General features: G+C 44.5%; 1 protein-coding gene across 2 annotated transcripts in view; it reads left to right on the forward strand.

Moving 5' to 3' along the window:
• Positions 1-16,992, forward strand: part of BRPF1 (bromodomain and PHD finger containing 1) — a 215,638-nt gene that overhangs the window by 174,295 nt on the left and 24,351 nt on the right. For both annotated transcript variants that reach the window (XM_069206142.1, XM_069206141.1), the window contains exon 12: positions 12,709-12,845. In XM_069206142.1, coding sequence (XP_069062243.1) covers positions 12,709-12,845 — 137 coding nt within the window. The remainder of the gene's footprint in view (positions 1-12,708; positions 12,846-16,992) is intronic.

The raw sequence follows: 16,992 nt of genomic DNA on the forward strand, positions 1-16,992 counted from the left end.
CTACGAACAAATCCCAAATTTTTACCAAAAGTAATCTCACCGTTCCACTTGAATCAAACGGTAGAATTACCAGTGTTCTTCCCACAGCCAGATTCTGTAGCTGAAAGAGCACTACATACATTAGACATCAAAAGAGCACTAATGTACTACATTGACAGAACAAAACTAATTCGAAAGACAAAACAACTATTTATCGCCTTTCAAAAACCTCATACAGGAAATCCAATTTCAAAACAAGGCATTGCTAGATGGATAGTTAGGTGCATTCAAACCTGCTATCTTAAAGCTAAAAGAGAACTGCCTATTACACCAAAGGCACACTCAACCAGAAAGAAAGGTGCTACCATGGCCTTTCTAGGAAATATTCCAATGAACGAAATATGTAATGCAGCGACATGGTCTACGCCTCATACATTTACCAAGCACTACTGTGTAGATGTGCTAACTGCACAACAAGCACCAGTAGGTCAAGCTGTATTAAGAACATTATTCCAAACTACTTCAACTCCTACAGGCTGAACCACCGCTTTTGGGGAGATAACTGCTTACTAGTCTATGCACAGCATGTGTATCTGCAGCTACACATGCCACCGAACGGAAAATGTCACTTACCCAGTGTACATCTGTTCGTGGCATTAGTCGCTGCAGATTCACATGCGCCCACCCGCCTCCCCGGGAGCCTGTAGCCGTTTAGAAGTAGATCTTAAACATTTGTACATTTGTAAATAGATTACTTGAAACTTTATTATGTACATACGCATTCACTCCATTGCATGGGCACTATTACTAGCATACACAACTCCTACCTCACCCTCTGCGGGGAAAACAATCTAAGATGGAGTCGACGCCCATGCGCAATGGAGTCGAAATGGGAGGAGTCCCTCGGTCTCGTGACTCGAAAAGACTTCTTCGAAGAAAAACAACTTGTAACACTCCGGGCCCAACACCAGATGGCGGGATGTGCACAGCATGTGAATCTGCAGCGACTAATACCACGAACAGATGTACACTGGGTAAGTGACATTTTCCTTTTCTATACAAAAACCTATTGGCCTGGAATTGTCTCTGAGTGTGTGTTCCTCATTTATTGCCTGTGTGTGTACAACAAATGCTTAACACTACTCCTTTGATAAGCCTACTGCTCGACCACACTACCACAAAATAGAGCATTAGAATTTTCTTTTTGCCACTATCTTACCTCTAAGGGGAACCCTTGGACTCTGTGCATACTATTCCTTACTTTGAAATAGTGCATACAGAGCCAACTTCCTACAAGTATCTTATGCCCTGCTTGTGCTTCTTTGTTCATTGGATGTCCACACAGTAGCATTTTGCAAATGTGTGTGAGGTTGCCCAGGTCGCTGCGGCGCAGATGTCCTCGATTGGTACGTTTGCCAGGTAGGCCAGTGTGGCGCCTTTCTTTCTGGTTGAATGCGCTTTGGGCTTGATAGCTAGCTGCTTGCCTGCTTTTTCGTAACGGATTTGGATGGTGTTGACAATCCATCTGGTGATAGTTGCTTCAAATACTGGTGAACCCTGGTTTGCGTTGGCAAATGACACGAAAAGCTGGTTTCCTTTGCGAAAAGCTTTTGTCTCTTCTGAGTAGTACATTAGGGACCTTCGGACATCAAGAGTGTGAAGGTCTCTCTCTGCTTGAGTCTCTGGCTCCTGGAAAAAGGCCGACAGTAGATTGCGCTGATTAACATGGAACTGCATTACTAACTTTTGTTTAAACTGCGGGTTAGTTCTGAGAACCACTTTGTCCTTGTGTATTTGTAAATACGGTTCCTGTACCGTTAGCGCTTGTAGTTCGCTGACTCTGTGAAGTGATGTGACTGCTATTAGGAAGGCAGTCCTTAGAGACATTGACTTCAGATCTGACTTGTGCATGAGTTCGACGACTCTGTCATCAGTGGTGTTAACACTGTGTTTAGGACAGTGTTGGCGCTGATCTTGGTGGTGCTACCCTCTTTAACCCTTCTAGGAATCTCTTTACTACTGTGGATGTAAAGAGGCTGGCTCCGGATGTGCCCTAGTGTATGCCACTGTTGCTGCCAGATGTACCTTTAACAAAGCATAGGTGAGGCCACTGTTTAGCAGATGGGTGAGGTATATTAATGCCTGGTTTGATGTGTTCTGGATTCAGTCTTATTGTTGGCTGTACACCAGTGGATGGATCTTTTCCATTTTAGAGTGTAGCATTTCTGCGTACTTGGTCTCCTTGCCTCCCTTAGGACTTCCATTGTCCTTGGAGGACGTTGTAGGTGTCTGAACTCTTAAGTATTCAGGAGCCAAGCTGCTGGGTTAAGCGCAACTGGCACTGGGTGGTAGACTTCCCTGTGTTGTATAGTTAGTAAATCCTTCACTGGTTTCAGTGGGATTATTTGTTCCCTGGACATCTCAGTAGATCGGAGTACCAGGCCTGTCTTGCCCTTTGTGGGGCTATGAGGATGATTTTGCTCCCCGAGTCTCTGGCTTTCTCCAGCACCCTGTGGATTAGGGGAGTCGGAGAAAAGGCGTATGCAAATTTTCCTGACCAGTTTATTAACAGGGCATTCCCTTTTGACCGGGGGTGTGGAAACCAGGAGGCGAAGTGTTGGCATTTTGCGTTTGATGCTGTTGCGAACAAGTCTATGCTTGGTGTGCCCCAGATCTTGAAGATTCCCTGGATGACTTCCTGCTTTAGCTCCCACTCATGTGAGTTGTTCTCCTTTCTGCTTCTGTTTTTAGCTATTTTAGTTCTATCCCCTTGTAAGGCCTTGCCATTGGTGGTCCGTGCTTGGGTTGTTTGTTTAATTCTATGCAGCATCCGTGGCAGATAATGTTTAGGATCCATTTGTCTGTGGTGTTCCTCTAAGGTGGAGGAACCCTTTAATTCTGCCCCCCTCTGGTGTTATGTGTTTTGGGTCCTTGGATTGGCAGTCACTTGCTTGAAACACCTCTGGGGGTTTGTCCCCTTCCTCTCGCCCTTCCCTGAAAGGGCTGTCTTGATGGATGCTGCCACTGTTGATAAGGCTGTGGTTGTGTTGTCTGAAAGGAAGTCTTCCACTGCTGCCCCTGTTGTTGCCCCGCATTGAAAGGCGTACTGCCTGTGAGTTTTCTACTGGGTGTGCTCCTTTTTATGATTGCCTCAGAACTGTAAAGCGCCCATAGCTCTTGGAGTCACATTGTCCTTTTTTATTTACTCTAGGATCTCATCCACAGCTTGTCCAAACAGGGTTTTCGCTGTGAAAGGCATGTTTATTATGGATGCCTGCACCTCTGGCTTGAATCCTGATATACTCAGCCAGGCATGTCTTCTTAAGGTGGTGCCTGTGCACATCTGTCTGCTGGCCGTATCTGCTGCATCCAGCGCAGACTTTAGGCATCTATTTGCAAAGCCTTTTCCCTCCTGGATGACTGCCTTGACCCTCTTTTTGTAATCATCTGGGAGGTGTTGCCAGATGTCCTCTATTTCCTGCCACTGCTGGTGCCCGTAGTCGTTCATGAAGGCTGTTGGACTTGGCTATCCTCCACTGCGTCGCGGCTTCCCTCTCCATTTTTCTTCCCACTAGGTCCAGCCTCTTACTCTCGTTCTCGAGTGGTGGACTCGTGGAGGTGGGAGCATTGTTTCTTTTCCTCACAGTGGTCACAATGATTGAGTCTGTGGGGACATTCCCCTTGATATACTTAGGATCTGGTGTGGAGTGTTTATATTTTTTCTCCACTCTAGGTGTGAGGGCCCTGGCGTTCACTGGTTCCCTAGAAGCCTCTTTGCCCTGGTCCAGGATGCTTGGCAGCATGGGCAAGTAGAGGTTTCCTTTTTGGGTTGGTAGTAGTGTTTCTAGGAGGAAGCATACTCGAGTCCTTGCACAGCTGACCATTGCGGCTGTTGACTATTGTAGGGAACTGGGCTTTTTGTTGCAGTACACCCACTTTTTGCCTGGTATTTGATGCAACTTTGACTGAAGTGCACTGGGTCCCTGTCAACCAGGTCCCCAAGTGCCAGTGTTCTTTCCCCTAAAACTGTCCATTTGGCAAATACTTTAGCACCCTCTGTAAGTCCCTAGTAAATGGTACCCCTGGTACTGAGAAAGGTCCCTAAGGGCTGCAGCACAAATTGTGCCACCCTGAGGGACCCCTCACCAAGTACATGATAGGGTGCCACAGCAGGCAGCGTATCTTGGTGCAGACAAAAGTGAAAACATGACATGTCGCACATCCCTGTGTGCCATGTCCCCTAACACTGCATGTAATATTTGTAAGTCGCCCCTACAGCAGCCTGACAGCCCTAAGGCAGGGTGCTTAATAATACATGTGAGGGCATACCTGCATGAGCAGATATGCCCCTGTGTGGGTCAGTCCATTACTGCCAGTGCAAGTGACCAAAGAAACCATTTTAAACCATGGCCAGGACACTGGTGAAAATAAGTTCCCCAGCCATATGATGGCTTCACTTTTTTGGTATCAAACATCTAGTATTGGTAAACCCACACTGATGCCAGTCTTGTATTTACCAATACATGCACCTAGAGGGCACCTTAGAGGTGCCTCCTAAAAACCTACCAACCTCTGGTGCCTTTGCTGACTGGTTTCTGCTGATCTGACCTGTTGGGTGAGAGCCTTTGCTCTCAAGGCCCAGAACAAAGGCCTGTCTGGGGATAGGTTGTAACACCCCCTACCACAGGATGACCTGCTGATTAGCCTCCTATGACCGGGGGGCTCCAAAGAAGCTGCTTTCTTTGGAATGCTAATCTGGCCCCCTTACAGGAGAGGATGCCACCCACTCTGTCCAGAGCCTGCATTGGCACCTGGATAGGTAGGAAAATCAGCTAGTCAGGTTGGCGTGCCACTCCCAGGCAAGTACCACCCCCTAAGGTGGCTACTGTGAGGTGGACACGAATTTCAGAAGTAGCCATCTTTATGAAATCTGGGACAGGGGTGATGCCCACTTCCCACTGTAAGTGGTCATATAGGGAGCATAGTGACCCCAGGGTCAGTAGCCCATTGGTTAATGCCTCTAAATTCAGTATTTAGGAGCATCCCTGGCGCCAAAGAAGCAGATCTTGACAACCTTAGAAGTCCAGGGACACCAAAGAACTGCAGAAGAGGAGACAAAGAAAAGGCTGACCTGTTACCAACCCCACTGGCCTGTCTGCATCCCTCGTCAAAATCTGCACCAAAGTCGACTCAACTTTCAGTTGGGACTCCAGAAACCTGGGAGGGCTGCCTGTCTTCAAAAAAGACTCAAGATCTCCTGTGAAGAGCAGACCTGTTCTCCAGCAAACTTCAAAGAAGGGACTCTGAAGCCTTCAGGAACGCCAAAACCCAACACCTAATGTCACCACTGAACCCGTCGTCTCTGACCCAAGTTGAAGTAGACCACCTGTGCCAAAAAGGTACCCCAGCCCTCTAGAGCCCAAGTCCATTGTGGTTTCACCCCTCCTGGACTACCCGGCGACGCCTGCTGCCTCGGCATGCAGCCCCCCACCACTGCAACCACTCCCAGGAAAACCCGACACCTCTGCATTCATCCCCTCTGAGCTGTGAAGAAGCGGACCAAAGATGCCTACTTCTGCCCGAGCATCGTGAGGCCTGAGTCCTGCTGTTGGTTCAGCCTTACTGGCCTCCTTCCACAGTGACTGATCGCCATTGAAAAACATTAGGCACCCAACGCTGTCTTGCACCCTGAACTCAGTCTCCCCTGTGCTGCTGGTGGTGCCGTGGACCTTGCCCACCACTTAGCTCAACTCCTGGAGATTGGTCTTGTAAGTCGCTGTATTCTGTTAGTAGAACTTATTTTTTCTCCTATAGGATAACATTGCAGAAATTGCGCTTTGCCCACTTTTTAAAGTGAAAAGAATTCCTATATAAAAGCATACCTAACTGAACTTGCTATTTTTATAAATTGTTGTGGGTCTCCTTTGTGAGTCGTCGGTCTCATTTATTCTGTGTATTTGTAGATGCCTTGCACTCCTCTGTGTTATACATAAGGCTGCTCAGTACACTACCCCTAAATAGAGCACTTGGGATTACATAGCAAGCCCTTTCCACTCACTGGGGAACCCACGGACCCTTTACACGGTATTAACTTACCACATAAAGGGCCAGCTTCCTACAACGATAAAGACAGTTTTCCTATTTGCCGTTACCTTTGCTCAGTGCGTTAGTGAGTTGTAGGCATTATGTGTTCTTTCGACTTGAACAGCTTTCTCTCAGGAAAGTTGGTCCTGAGGACAAAAGCTTTGTTCTTTCCAAAAGTGGTGACTCATTCCAGATGAGCCAGTCCATCATCTGGCTACTTTCTATCCACCACCTCATCACACCAAGGAGGAAGAAATGCTTTACTGTTTGGATTCTCTCAGGGCCAGGAGCTTCTGTATGCAAAGAATACGAGAATACTAAATTCATGATCAGCTATCAATGGAATATGTGGGTGTGAAAAGGACAGGGCCATGCAGAAGAGTCAAGTTTCCCGGTGGTTTGTGTTGCACATTAAGATCTGCTACACTGTCGTGAAGACGGCACCCATCCTCCTCCCAGCAACCTTGTGTTGATACATATCTCTTTTCCTGTTAACTAGATTAACAATACACGTAGTACACTCTCACTTGACAATCCATACACATTCTTTCGTGTTGTGTGAAAAACAATGGAGTCTGTGCCCATGCTCATTATTCTGTATGGTATGAGTCACAGCAGATTTTGAGAGTTAGAAGACTTCTTTGAAGAAAAGCAATAGATGACAGGAGTATACAGAGCATTGTGCATCTACAGCACTACGTGCTACGAACAGATGCTTACAGGGTAAGCAACATTTTATTTTTGGTGGCTAGTCTGTCTGTCCTCAGATTCTTCATTGATTCCATTCTACTTCCCATTCTGATAGATGGTCTTAGTCACACTGTAAAATGACAGAGTTAGAGGGTTGCACTGTATGGCCTCAAACTGATAATCATTTGCTCGTCTGTCTGTGAGGGCATGGAAAAAATGGAAGGGAGTCTGATGTCAGTGCACCAGGCTGTCACATAGTGGTTCCAGGAATGTCATGTCAGTGTAATTTCTGGTTGCGAGATGGCGCCTGCGCCCCTAACCGGCATAGGGAAGCTATTACGTTTCTGGATCCAGTGAGGCTCCTGGGGGGGTATTCAACAGATGAGGAATCTGCAGGCAGATAGAATATCCACCAGAAAGATTGTAAAAGAGGGAAAGTAACTGTTCAGTGGCATGTGTGGCTGTAGATACACATGCTTTGCATACGTCATCAATCTAGTGTTGGGCTTGGAGTGTTACAAGTTGTTTTTCTTCGAATAATATTTTTGAGTCACGAGTTCGAGTGACTCCTCCTCTTGGTGATAGTGCACATGAGCAATGAGCCCTTTGTTAGATTGTGTTTTTTCTGCCGTCGGGTTCAGACATGTTTCCTCTTGCTCCGGTAGATCTTGTTTCAGTCAGTTTCGAACTTTAATTTCCATCTGTCTTTCGACGTTGGTATAGTTTTCGCATATTTGTACACTTTAATCAATCGATCCAATTTTCATGGTCAGGGTCGGTTCAGTGCCCCTAGGGCCGTCTGCGCCCTTTTTGGGCCTACTTCGCCAACTGTTGTCAAAAAATGCTGAGCTAATGGAACTAACTCTGTTTAGGTTCTATCCTCGATACCACTCCAGGTTTCCGTACATGGATCAACCCTTGGTGTGTAAATCGTGCTTGTCCCTGGAAAATAAGGAAGAGACCTGTGACGCCTGAAGGTATTTTCGTTCCAAAAAGACCCTCCCGGACAGAAGAGCGGGTCAGTTTGAAATGGCATCGAAGACAACGAATTACACTCCCGACATCTTTGGAGAGGAACATACACAAGAAGAACTTGGACATCAGGCAGCCCTTTCAATACGAGACTCCGAGTCTGACCAAGATTCTGACATCGAGAGCCAGCAGCGCAGTACATGAGTACACCAGCCGCATCTCAGCATGCAAAGATGTTAAGAAAGACTTCTAAGTTGGTCATCGGTCCACCACTACCTTCGGACCATGGTAAGATCCGAAAATTACATTTGGATGCCCCACCCTCCGTTTTGGCGCCGAAATTCATAAAGACCAAGATGCCCTCGGCACTGACCAAAGACTCAGTGCCATCCCAATCTATATCGGGATTGGGTCGAACTTTCGAATTGACCACCTCGGCATTGAAAAAGCAACCATCACCATCGATTTTGGAGCCAAAACTTTTGGCTCGAAAAAAGACTTCAGTATCGAACATTTCAGAACCAAAAATTATCCTTGGCAAAGACTACAGTATCAATTGAAGAGACTTCTTTTGTGGAGCCTATTTTGGAAGTCATGGCCGCTGGCCAGCGCTAAACTCGTATACAAAAGGGAACGGGGAAAATAATTGCTTCTCCTCCCATTCCAGTTAAAAGGAGACTTACTTTCCAAGAAATATTGGACACTGTTCCTCCCCCTGAGAAATTCTCCAAAGAAAAAGACAAGGCTCCAGACCAACCTCCGCCTTCTCCACCTCACTCTCCTATACTTCCTCCTACTCCACCACCACCACAATCTCCTACATCCTTTACACAACCATAATTCTCTCCAAAAGGGTCATAGTCACCTCATAGGGATGAATTAACTGATGTGCCAAAGATGTAGATCAATGGGATCTATACAGTTCAGATCCCATTCTCCCTAATGACCCTGACCTTTATCCAGCAAGGCCTTTACCCCCTGAGGGTACAACAGTATATAAACAAGTTATGTCAAGGGCACCAGCATATTATAATGTGAAAATGCATACTGACCCAATCGAAGAGGATTTCCTCTTTGATACTTTAACCAACACTCATAGAGAGTCCGTTTCTACCCATGCTACCAAGTATGCTCAGATATGCCATAGCCATATTCAAAGAACCTGTTAGGGCAAAGATCATTGCACCAAGGGTAGATGAAAAATATAGAGCTGCACCCTCAGATCCACCGTTTATAAGAACATAACTACAACCAGATTCTATAGTGGTAAGTGCGGTGTGAAAGTGTGCTATTAGCCAGTCTACAGGGGATGCTCCTCCTCCAGATAGGGAGGAAAAAACTAGACACAGCAGGCAAAAGGGTAGCTGCTCAAGCTGCAAATCACTGGAGAATTGCAAATTCTCTGGCACTCCTGGCGAGGTATGACAGCCCACTGGGACAAGATGGAAGAACTACTCCAGTATCTTCGACAAAAACACCACTCAATCCAGCATGGCCTGCCCCACTGTAGAAAGACAACAAAAACTACTATCTCTGGCAAAGTCAATGCAAAAAGATAATACGTTTCAGTACGCCTTTACAAATCCTTATTGGGGATGATGTCTACATGCATAGCTCCAGTTCCTCTCTGCAGACTCAAAATTCGCCCCATGCAAGAACAGCTCAATATGCAATGGTTCCAGGTCTCAGGAAGCTTCGAAGACTGCATCAAAAATCACTCCGGCAATCACCAAGGCTCTGCTGTGGTGGTCTCAGAAACATCATATTCCCATTGGCCTATCTTTTCTGCATCGCCCAGCCCCGTGGATAATCACCACAGATGCCTCTCTGAAGGGTTGGGGAGCAGTTTTAAAGGTCCTTCAGATAAGTGTCAAATGGCCACCGGCGTTACAAGCAATGCACATCAATCTGCTAGAGCTGAAAGCAGTCCGCCTAGCCTTGCAGGCTTTCCTCCTGAAGATAGCCTATTCAGAAGTGGTAATAAGAACAGACAATACCACTACAATGCATTACATCAACAAGCAGGGAGGCACAAGATCCCTTCCTCTCTCCAAGGAAGCACAGGACATTTGGAACTTGGCTGTCCAGCATGGTGTACTCCTAACAGCAGTTCACCTTCCAGGCATCCAGAACAAGGTAGCGGACTCGCTTAGCAGACTGAAATCAGTCTGTCGCGAATGGGAACTTGACCAGCCTACAGTCAACCACATATTTTCCCAGTGGGGATCACCCAACCTCGACCTCTTCACCAGCCGGTCAAACACAAAATGCCAATACTACGCAAGCTGGCATCACCAGAGGGGATCATCGGGGAATGTGTTTCCCACAGCATTGTCAGGAATCTTTACCTACGCTTTCCCGCCCATTACTTTGATCCAGAGAGTCCTAACAAAAATGAAGAGAGAACCATGCACGCTAATATTAATAGCCCAATACTGGCCTCGCCCGCATTGGTTCACAGAGCTTCTTCTCCTGTCAGTGAAGCCTCGCATCCACTGAGAATATCTCCGCATCTGCTAATAATGAACAACAGACAAGCCTTACATCCGAATCCTGAATCAATGCAGTTATCAGCATGGCTCCTGAGCACCTTGAGTTCGCACACCTAAACATTCCACAGGAGTGCAGAGATCTACTGTCCAAGGCCAGAGCAATTAGCACCAACAAATTCATGTAAGTGGAAGAGATTTTGTTTATGGTGCCAACAACAACAAATTAATCCTCATTCCTTTATCACCGGAACAACTTTTGCCTTATTCGCTACATTTAGCACACTCAGGTGTCGCCCATTCCTCTGTAAAGGTTCACCTGGAGGCTATTGCATTTTATAGGCAGTCAGACTCTTCGCCTTCGTTATGGTCCTCTAGATTGATCAAATGTTTTCTAAAAGGGCTTTTCAGAGTTTTTCCACCCTTCAGACCTCCTCTTCCCTCCTGGAATTTAAACATTGTTCTTGCGCAGCTCATGAAGCCGCCATTTGAACCAATACATAGAGCTTCTATGAAATGTCTTTCTTTGAAAGTGACTCTCCTTGTTGCTCTCACTTCAGCCAGGCATGTCAGTGAGATACAAGCACTATCCATACAGGATCCGTTTTTATAGATTAAACATGTAGAATAATCATGCGCACAAGCCCACGTTTCATTCCAAAAGTCCCCTCAGACTTTCATTTAAATTAGCCCTTAGTTTTCAGAACATTCTTTCCAAATTCTACAACTCCAGCAGAGAAGGCATTATACTCTTTAGACATTAAAAGATGCATTAAATTCTATCGGGACAGGACCAACGCATTTTGCAAAACCAACTAACTATTTGTGGCTTTCAGCGCACCGAAACAGGGCCAGCCGATTGCTAAACAGAGCATCGCTAGATGGATTTCTTCAGCAATCTGATTTTTGCCATCAGGCAGTGGGCAAACCTCTGTCCGCGCACATTCAACGTGGGCACTTTCCTCATCAGCAGCACCGTTTGCAGGTGTCCCGCTCCTAGACATTTGCAGGGCAGCAACTTGGAAAAGCTGCCATAATTTTACCAGGCATTACTGCTTGGGTGCATTATCTCAAGGAGAGGTAGTGGCGGGCCAGGCGGTCCTCAGGAATCATTTCCAGTGAAGGTGAGCGATACCTTTCATCCAACCATCCTGATTTCAGGTATGCACATTGCCTATAAAAAGATGTTTGAAGTACATGGTAAATTTTCATAAAAGTTTAGCCTGTAATGTTTGGCATTTTATATTATGTATATATTTATTTAAACATGAGATTAATGTATATATTGAACAGAAGGATGTGCAACACAATGTACACCAACACTGCGTACTACTCCGATTCAAGCATGTGAATCTATGAAAGATCCAATACTGGAGAAAGAAAATGAGTTACTTACCTGTAACGTTAGTTCTCCAGCATTGGAATCTTTCATAGATTCACATGCGACCCTCCCGCCTCCCCGGAGAAGCTCACTTCACCTCTATTATATCCTATACGCACTTGTGCTTAGAAAATCTAAGGAACTGGAGCTTCTCTCAGGAAGGTTCTAGAGGGTGGTGCCGGCTGATTGGTGGGCCCTGAAGTTTGGTCCTTATTTCTTAAAATGACTCTGATTGAGTGCTAAAGTTAGAGGCCTAAGGGCCTCTAGGTTTAAGCCTAGGTTAATACTACTTGATTAAAGGTACCGGGGCTCCCATCTCGATGGCGGGGAATGATTCAAGCATGTGACTCTATGAAAGATTCCAATACTGGAGAACTAAAGTTACCGGTAAGTAACTAATTTTCTTTCCTTTTTTGTTTTGGTGTAGAAGTCTCAAGCTTTAATCATAAACGAGTAGGAGGTCCATATATCTGTTACTTTGAGGGTGCCTAGTATTCGTCTAGCAGTGACTTGTGTATTGGAAGAGAAGACTAAACTATGTAAATTATTTCTTTTTATATTCATCTGCCATGAATCTTACTCTCCTGGAACTATGCTGTATATCTTTGATGGGCCCCTTTTCATCATGTCCTTGATACCTACAGCATGGTGACTAGGGAACACTGATGCATTGTATTATGGGAAGGAGGCAAGGCAAACGGTTGTTTACTGTTGAACCTTACCCCCACACTTCAGTTTCCTTTATCATCTTTGTCTCAGTATCCGTACAGTGCGATACAATTGCTCCATGTTCTGTGACCCACAAAATGCCTCTATACCACCACGTCTTTTTTGACCTCATCTGGACAGGATAGTAATGCAGGTATTCCAAGCTGTTACAGTGAAAATGTGAAATGTTGCTTTTCCAGTGTTTCATACTGTTGTTGGTGATCTGTGCATCTCCCTTTCTTCTTACTTTGGAGATTAACAGTGTTGTTGGCCCTGTGATTACAAAAGTATTTGCATGTGTACCGCAGTGCATTCTCAAATTATGTTTTTGCATTCAGAATGGGGTAGTGGCGTGAGCATGAATTAAGTTACTAACATTCTCTGTAACCGTTACTTTCTTTCCAGTACAACCCCTTCAAAGCAGGGCAGGGGGAAGCCCTCCTTTTCTCGCGAGAGCTTCCAAGATTACAGCAGTGAGGACACATCTGGTACTGAAAATGAGTCGTACACTGCAGGCAGCGGGCGAGGAGTTGGACATGGCTGTGAGTATTTAGTAGGACAGCCGTCAGTGTTGTGCTGAACACAGAGCCAAAACTACACATGCACTGTTACCATTCTTCAGACGTTTTGTTGACAGAAATGTATCCGTCATGTGTGAAACAAGTCTGATATTGTACGGTGTGTTTCAGTTTATGGTCTAGGTAACATAGTATCCCGCTGTGCGCAAGAATCAGACAAATTAAGTCTTTACAACTGCTGCTGTGCTTAGTGTTTGGAATGGTTTATTAGCAGTTGTTTACGTATGTAATAATTGGAGGTCTTTACATGGTGAAGAAGTAGTCACAAGGACATTTGCTGCTGTTTACAAAAGGAATAGCAATTAACTGATCCAGTAATCCAGTTGGTATGAAGCAGAATTTATGCTGTCTTAGAATAAAAATTACTCACTGCTATAAACCTATTGCTTTTGAGCAGTGAGTTGAGGCCGCTCTGCTTTCATTCCCTCAAAGGTGTAATGTAAGGTGGTTTTGTAGATTGCTGCTTGTCACCCGTGGGGGTATCCAGGCACTGGCCAAGCTGTAGGCATTGCACGTCATGCCCCAATAAGTCGGTAGCTACCAAGTCGAAGTAAGACTAACACTCATCAGTAGACCGCTGTTGCCGCCTACAGGGCGTGTCAAACCACCCCGTCTCTTTTAAGCCTATTACCAGTAGTCTTCTGTTTTTATTTTATAAATTCGTGCTGTGGCCTATGTAAATATGGTAGCATTGACAATTTCACATTTGTATATGAAAATTATGATTCCGAATACAATAACATGGACAAGTTTAACAGTAAACCGAGAACCACTTGTCCTTCTTCCGTTACTTTGCTTGGGGCAGAGTTTATGGTGTTTATTTTATTAAAAATGTTTTCATTTTTTAGTCTTAGCCAAATTGCTCTCTCATATACTGAGTCTGAGCCTGGTATTGACGGGTCTTGTGTGTTCAAGGAATGGCAGGTATCTGTGCCTACCTCTTCCCTCACAGCATGTTCCATCTTTTATTCCTCCACTAAAGCACCGCCCGTACATTATAGTAATAATAAAGGTGGCACCATAACCAGGACTAGTGATAGTTCTCTAATTTGGGTAAAATCGCATATCATTGTGAGTTGTACCTGCAAGTGAGTGTGGGATCGCACTGCAGAAGCGTGTTCTACAGCCACATTCACAGCCGCATCAAAGGGCAGTCCTACCAGCATCAGTTCAAGAACCCTGGGACAGGCAAGTCTTTGTCCACAGTGACCCGCTCTGGATGCCCCAATCATGAAAGCGCAGTCACTCCAGAAAGCAATCCTGTGCTTTATCGTCCTGATCGGACAGCAGTAGTCATCTTACTGTTTAGAGTTTAAAGAGTGATAGAGTTAGAGGAATACTTCAGTTCACTCTCTCCTTTGCCATAATGGTTGAATGTTGTTAGTTGTTAAATAAAAAAATTAAGGCATCCAACACTTGTCCTAGATAAAACTGCTTGTGGTCCCTAGACGGAAGTCATTTTATGTGTACCAATGCTCCTTTATGCAGTTACCCAGGTCTATAAAATAATGACACCCATTGGTGGAGAAGCTAGGTTGCTGCCCAGATTACATTATTCAAGATGTTTGGTAGATAAACTCTAGGCAGTCTCTTGCCTCTCAGAGATTTAAATTCAAACTCGAGACTAAGGAGTGTAATCAGTATCTTCTATTGAAGTCTTTCATTGGAGTATAGAATTTTATTGCTACCCTGAAATACGTTAATGCTTCCAGAACAGTCTGGTGATTCTTGTTTACTTTTTAATATTAGACATTCTTGTGAAGCCGTCTCTGGTTTGCTCTGGTCATCCATTTGTCTGCAATTACACAAAGTTAAACTAGACAGCTATTTACTCATGGTTCTGCAAAATCAAATCTTTAAATCATGTCTGTCCTCAATATGAATGCATAAACTAAATTTATTGAACAGCTGAATGCTGGGGATGGGAGTTAACCACGACGTGTAGGCAACATAGTTCAGCTATGAGACAAGCCATACCATGGGTGCACTTTTGTGACTTTAACCGTGTCAAAACAAGACACGCATTGACAAAACCAGAAGACTGACAACCAATGTTAGATTAGTTCGCTTTGACAGTACCTGTTTATTTTCATGTTTCCCATAAAGGGTTTCTGATTTTCCATTCTGAATCTTGTTCGGAAATACTAGCATGCATCAACATATTTTACTAAATGATGCTTTAAAGAAATAGTATCTAAAATATCACATTAATTTGGCAAATTATTTTTTTACCTACTTGCATTTTTTTTTTTTACATTTTATTTTGAAAGGAAAGAATAATGAATCTTACTTAATTCTAATCAGAGAGCATTCTGGGAGTATTATATTTAACCTCGTATTGTTAAACTTTTCAAACGTATACCCTTTCTTTTTTCTGAAACCACTGTCAGTAGTGCAGGGTGACCTTACAAGTTTATTTATAGTGCTCCCCCTAATAAAAGAGGCTTTGCATTAATGAACCACAAATACAAGTTCAAACAGCATTAACCTATAGACACAAATATTACCTGAAGTGCAAACAGTTCCCTTCCCTGTAAACTGGCAGCCAAAGGGTTTGTACGACGGGGGTAGGGCCTACTTATCTCAAGGACAAAATAAACATGAACATGTGTTGTCTTTGTCCCCAAATAATATGTCCTGTGCATTGGGCTATAGGAATTCCACATCCCTTTCCCCTCATTTTCACCAATTAAATGCCCTCCTTCTCGCAATCCGGCGGCTGCTCCATTTGTGGACTCGTGTACGGCGAAAGGATCTTTAACATCATTCCATCAGGGAGATAATCCTTGGTTCTTCAGTGATGCTAATCCCTTTTTGCTGGATTTTTTTTCTCCCTTTTTGACTTTGACTAAATCCTGAATGGTGGATTTTTAGCTGCATGTTGCGCAGATACTAAGAGCTTTAATTTAATCCAAAGCCGTGACATTTCATTGGTTTCCCAAGGGGGCAGATGAATAATTTCTGGGAAATAGTGGTAGAAGGGTGTGGGGCAAGAGTTGGGTCTACTCCTTCCCCAATTGTGGAAGATATCTGGATCATCTTCATCTCTATTCTGTATGCGGCAAGTGGGGAGTCAGAGAAGCTCCCCATTTTGGAATCCAGCGCATCCACCCATAATCCTCCATCTTTTTGAGTCTAATTTTATAAATGTTCTCTTCTGCCGGACCAAGTCCCAGTTTCTCTAGTGAAACAGGAAGCCTCCCTTTCGGCCAAATTACTGTTTCTGGTCTTTGGAAGCTGCTATGAGATTAGGAATGTGCCCCTCTCCTGAACCGGAAGTATTATTGCCCCTTCTGTTTAAAAAGATAGACGGTAATCTGCCAGTAAATTGTCACCAGATTGCTTTAGTAGATGCTGTTGATAAAGTCTTCTCTAAATGTTTGTTGGCATAGCTAAACTCGTGGGCAGAAGATAACAAAATTATACCGTTTGAGTAGACAGGTTGTAGGAAAATACATGGAAACCTTGACAATGTAGCTGCCCTACAATTAATTAATGAGATATATGTGCCTACTAGAGGTGGTGTGATTTATGCAGCATTCATAGATTTTTCCACGGCGTTTGATAAAGCGGAGCGATCCGTGCTGTGAATAAAAGCTGTCTGATCTAGTTATGCCGGGTACCATCTTGCATTTAATCATTGCCCTCCATTCTTCTACTTCGTGCAAGGCCCTATTAGGTGGGGAAGGTGGCCTTGCAAGGGAAATCTCAACGACAAATGGCCTAAAACAAGGGCCCCGCTGCTCTTCTCTTTATATAAGCTTCCCTACCAGAGAGTACGGGTTTATCCCCGATTATTAGGGGGTGGGAGGTAACCAGTTTCATATCTCCTATATGCGGATGACATAGTGATCTTGGATCTTACCCTCAAGGGTCTCAATCGACTGGAGGCAATTCAACAATTCGCTGATGTACACTATTTAAAGATTAACATCTTCAAGAGCAAAATGCTCTGCTTCAATGGCAAGAAAAAAACTAAACATGCCAATTTTTCTTGGCACTTGGATGCCCAAAAATTGGAAGTGGTAAAATCCTTTACTTCTCTAGGGAAAATAATGTGCTGTAATTTGAGTGACATTGATCACATTTTAAAAAACACGTGTAAAGCTCG

The sequence above is a fragment of the Pleurodeles waltl genome, chromosome 9, assembly GCF_031143425.1.
Source record: "Pleurodeles waltl isolate 20211129_DDA chromosome 9, aPleWal1.hap1.20221129, whole genome shotgun sequence".
Lineage (NCBI taxonomy): Eukaryota > Metazoa > Chordata > Amphibia > Caudata > Salamandridae > Pleurodeles > Pleurodeles waltl.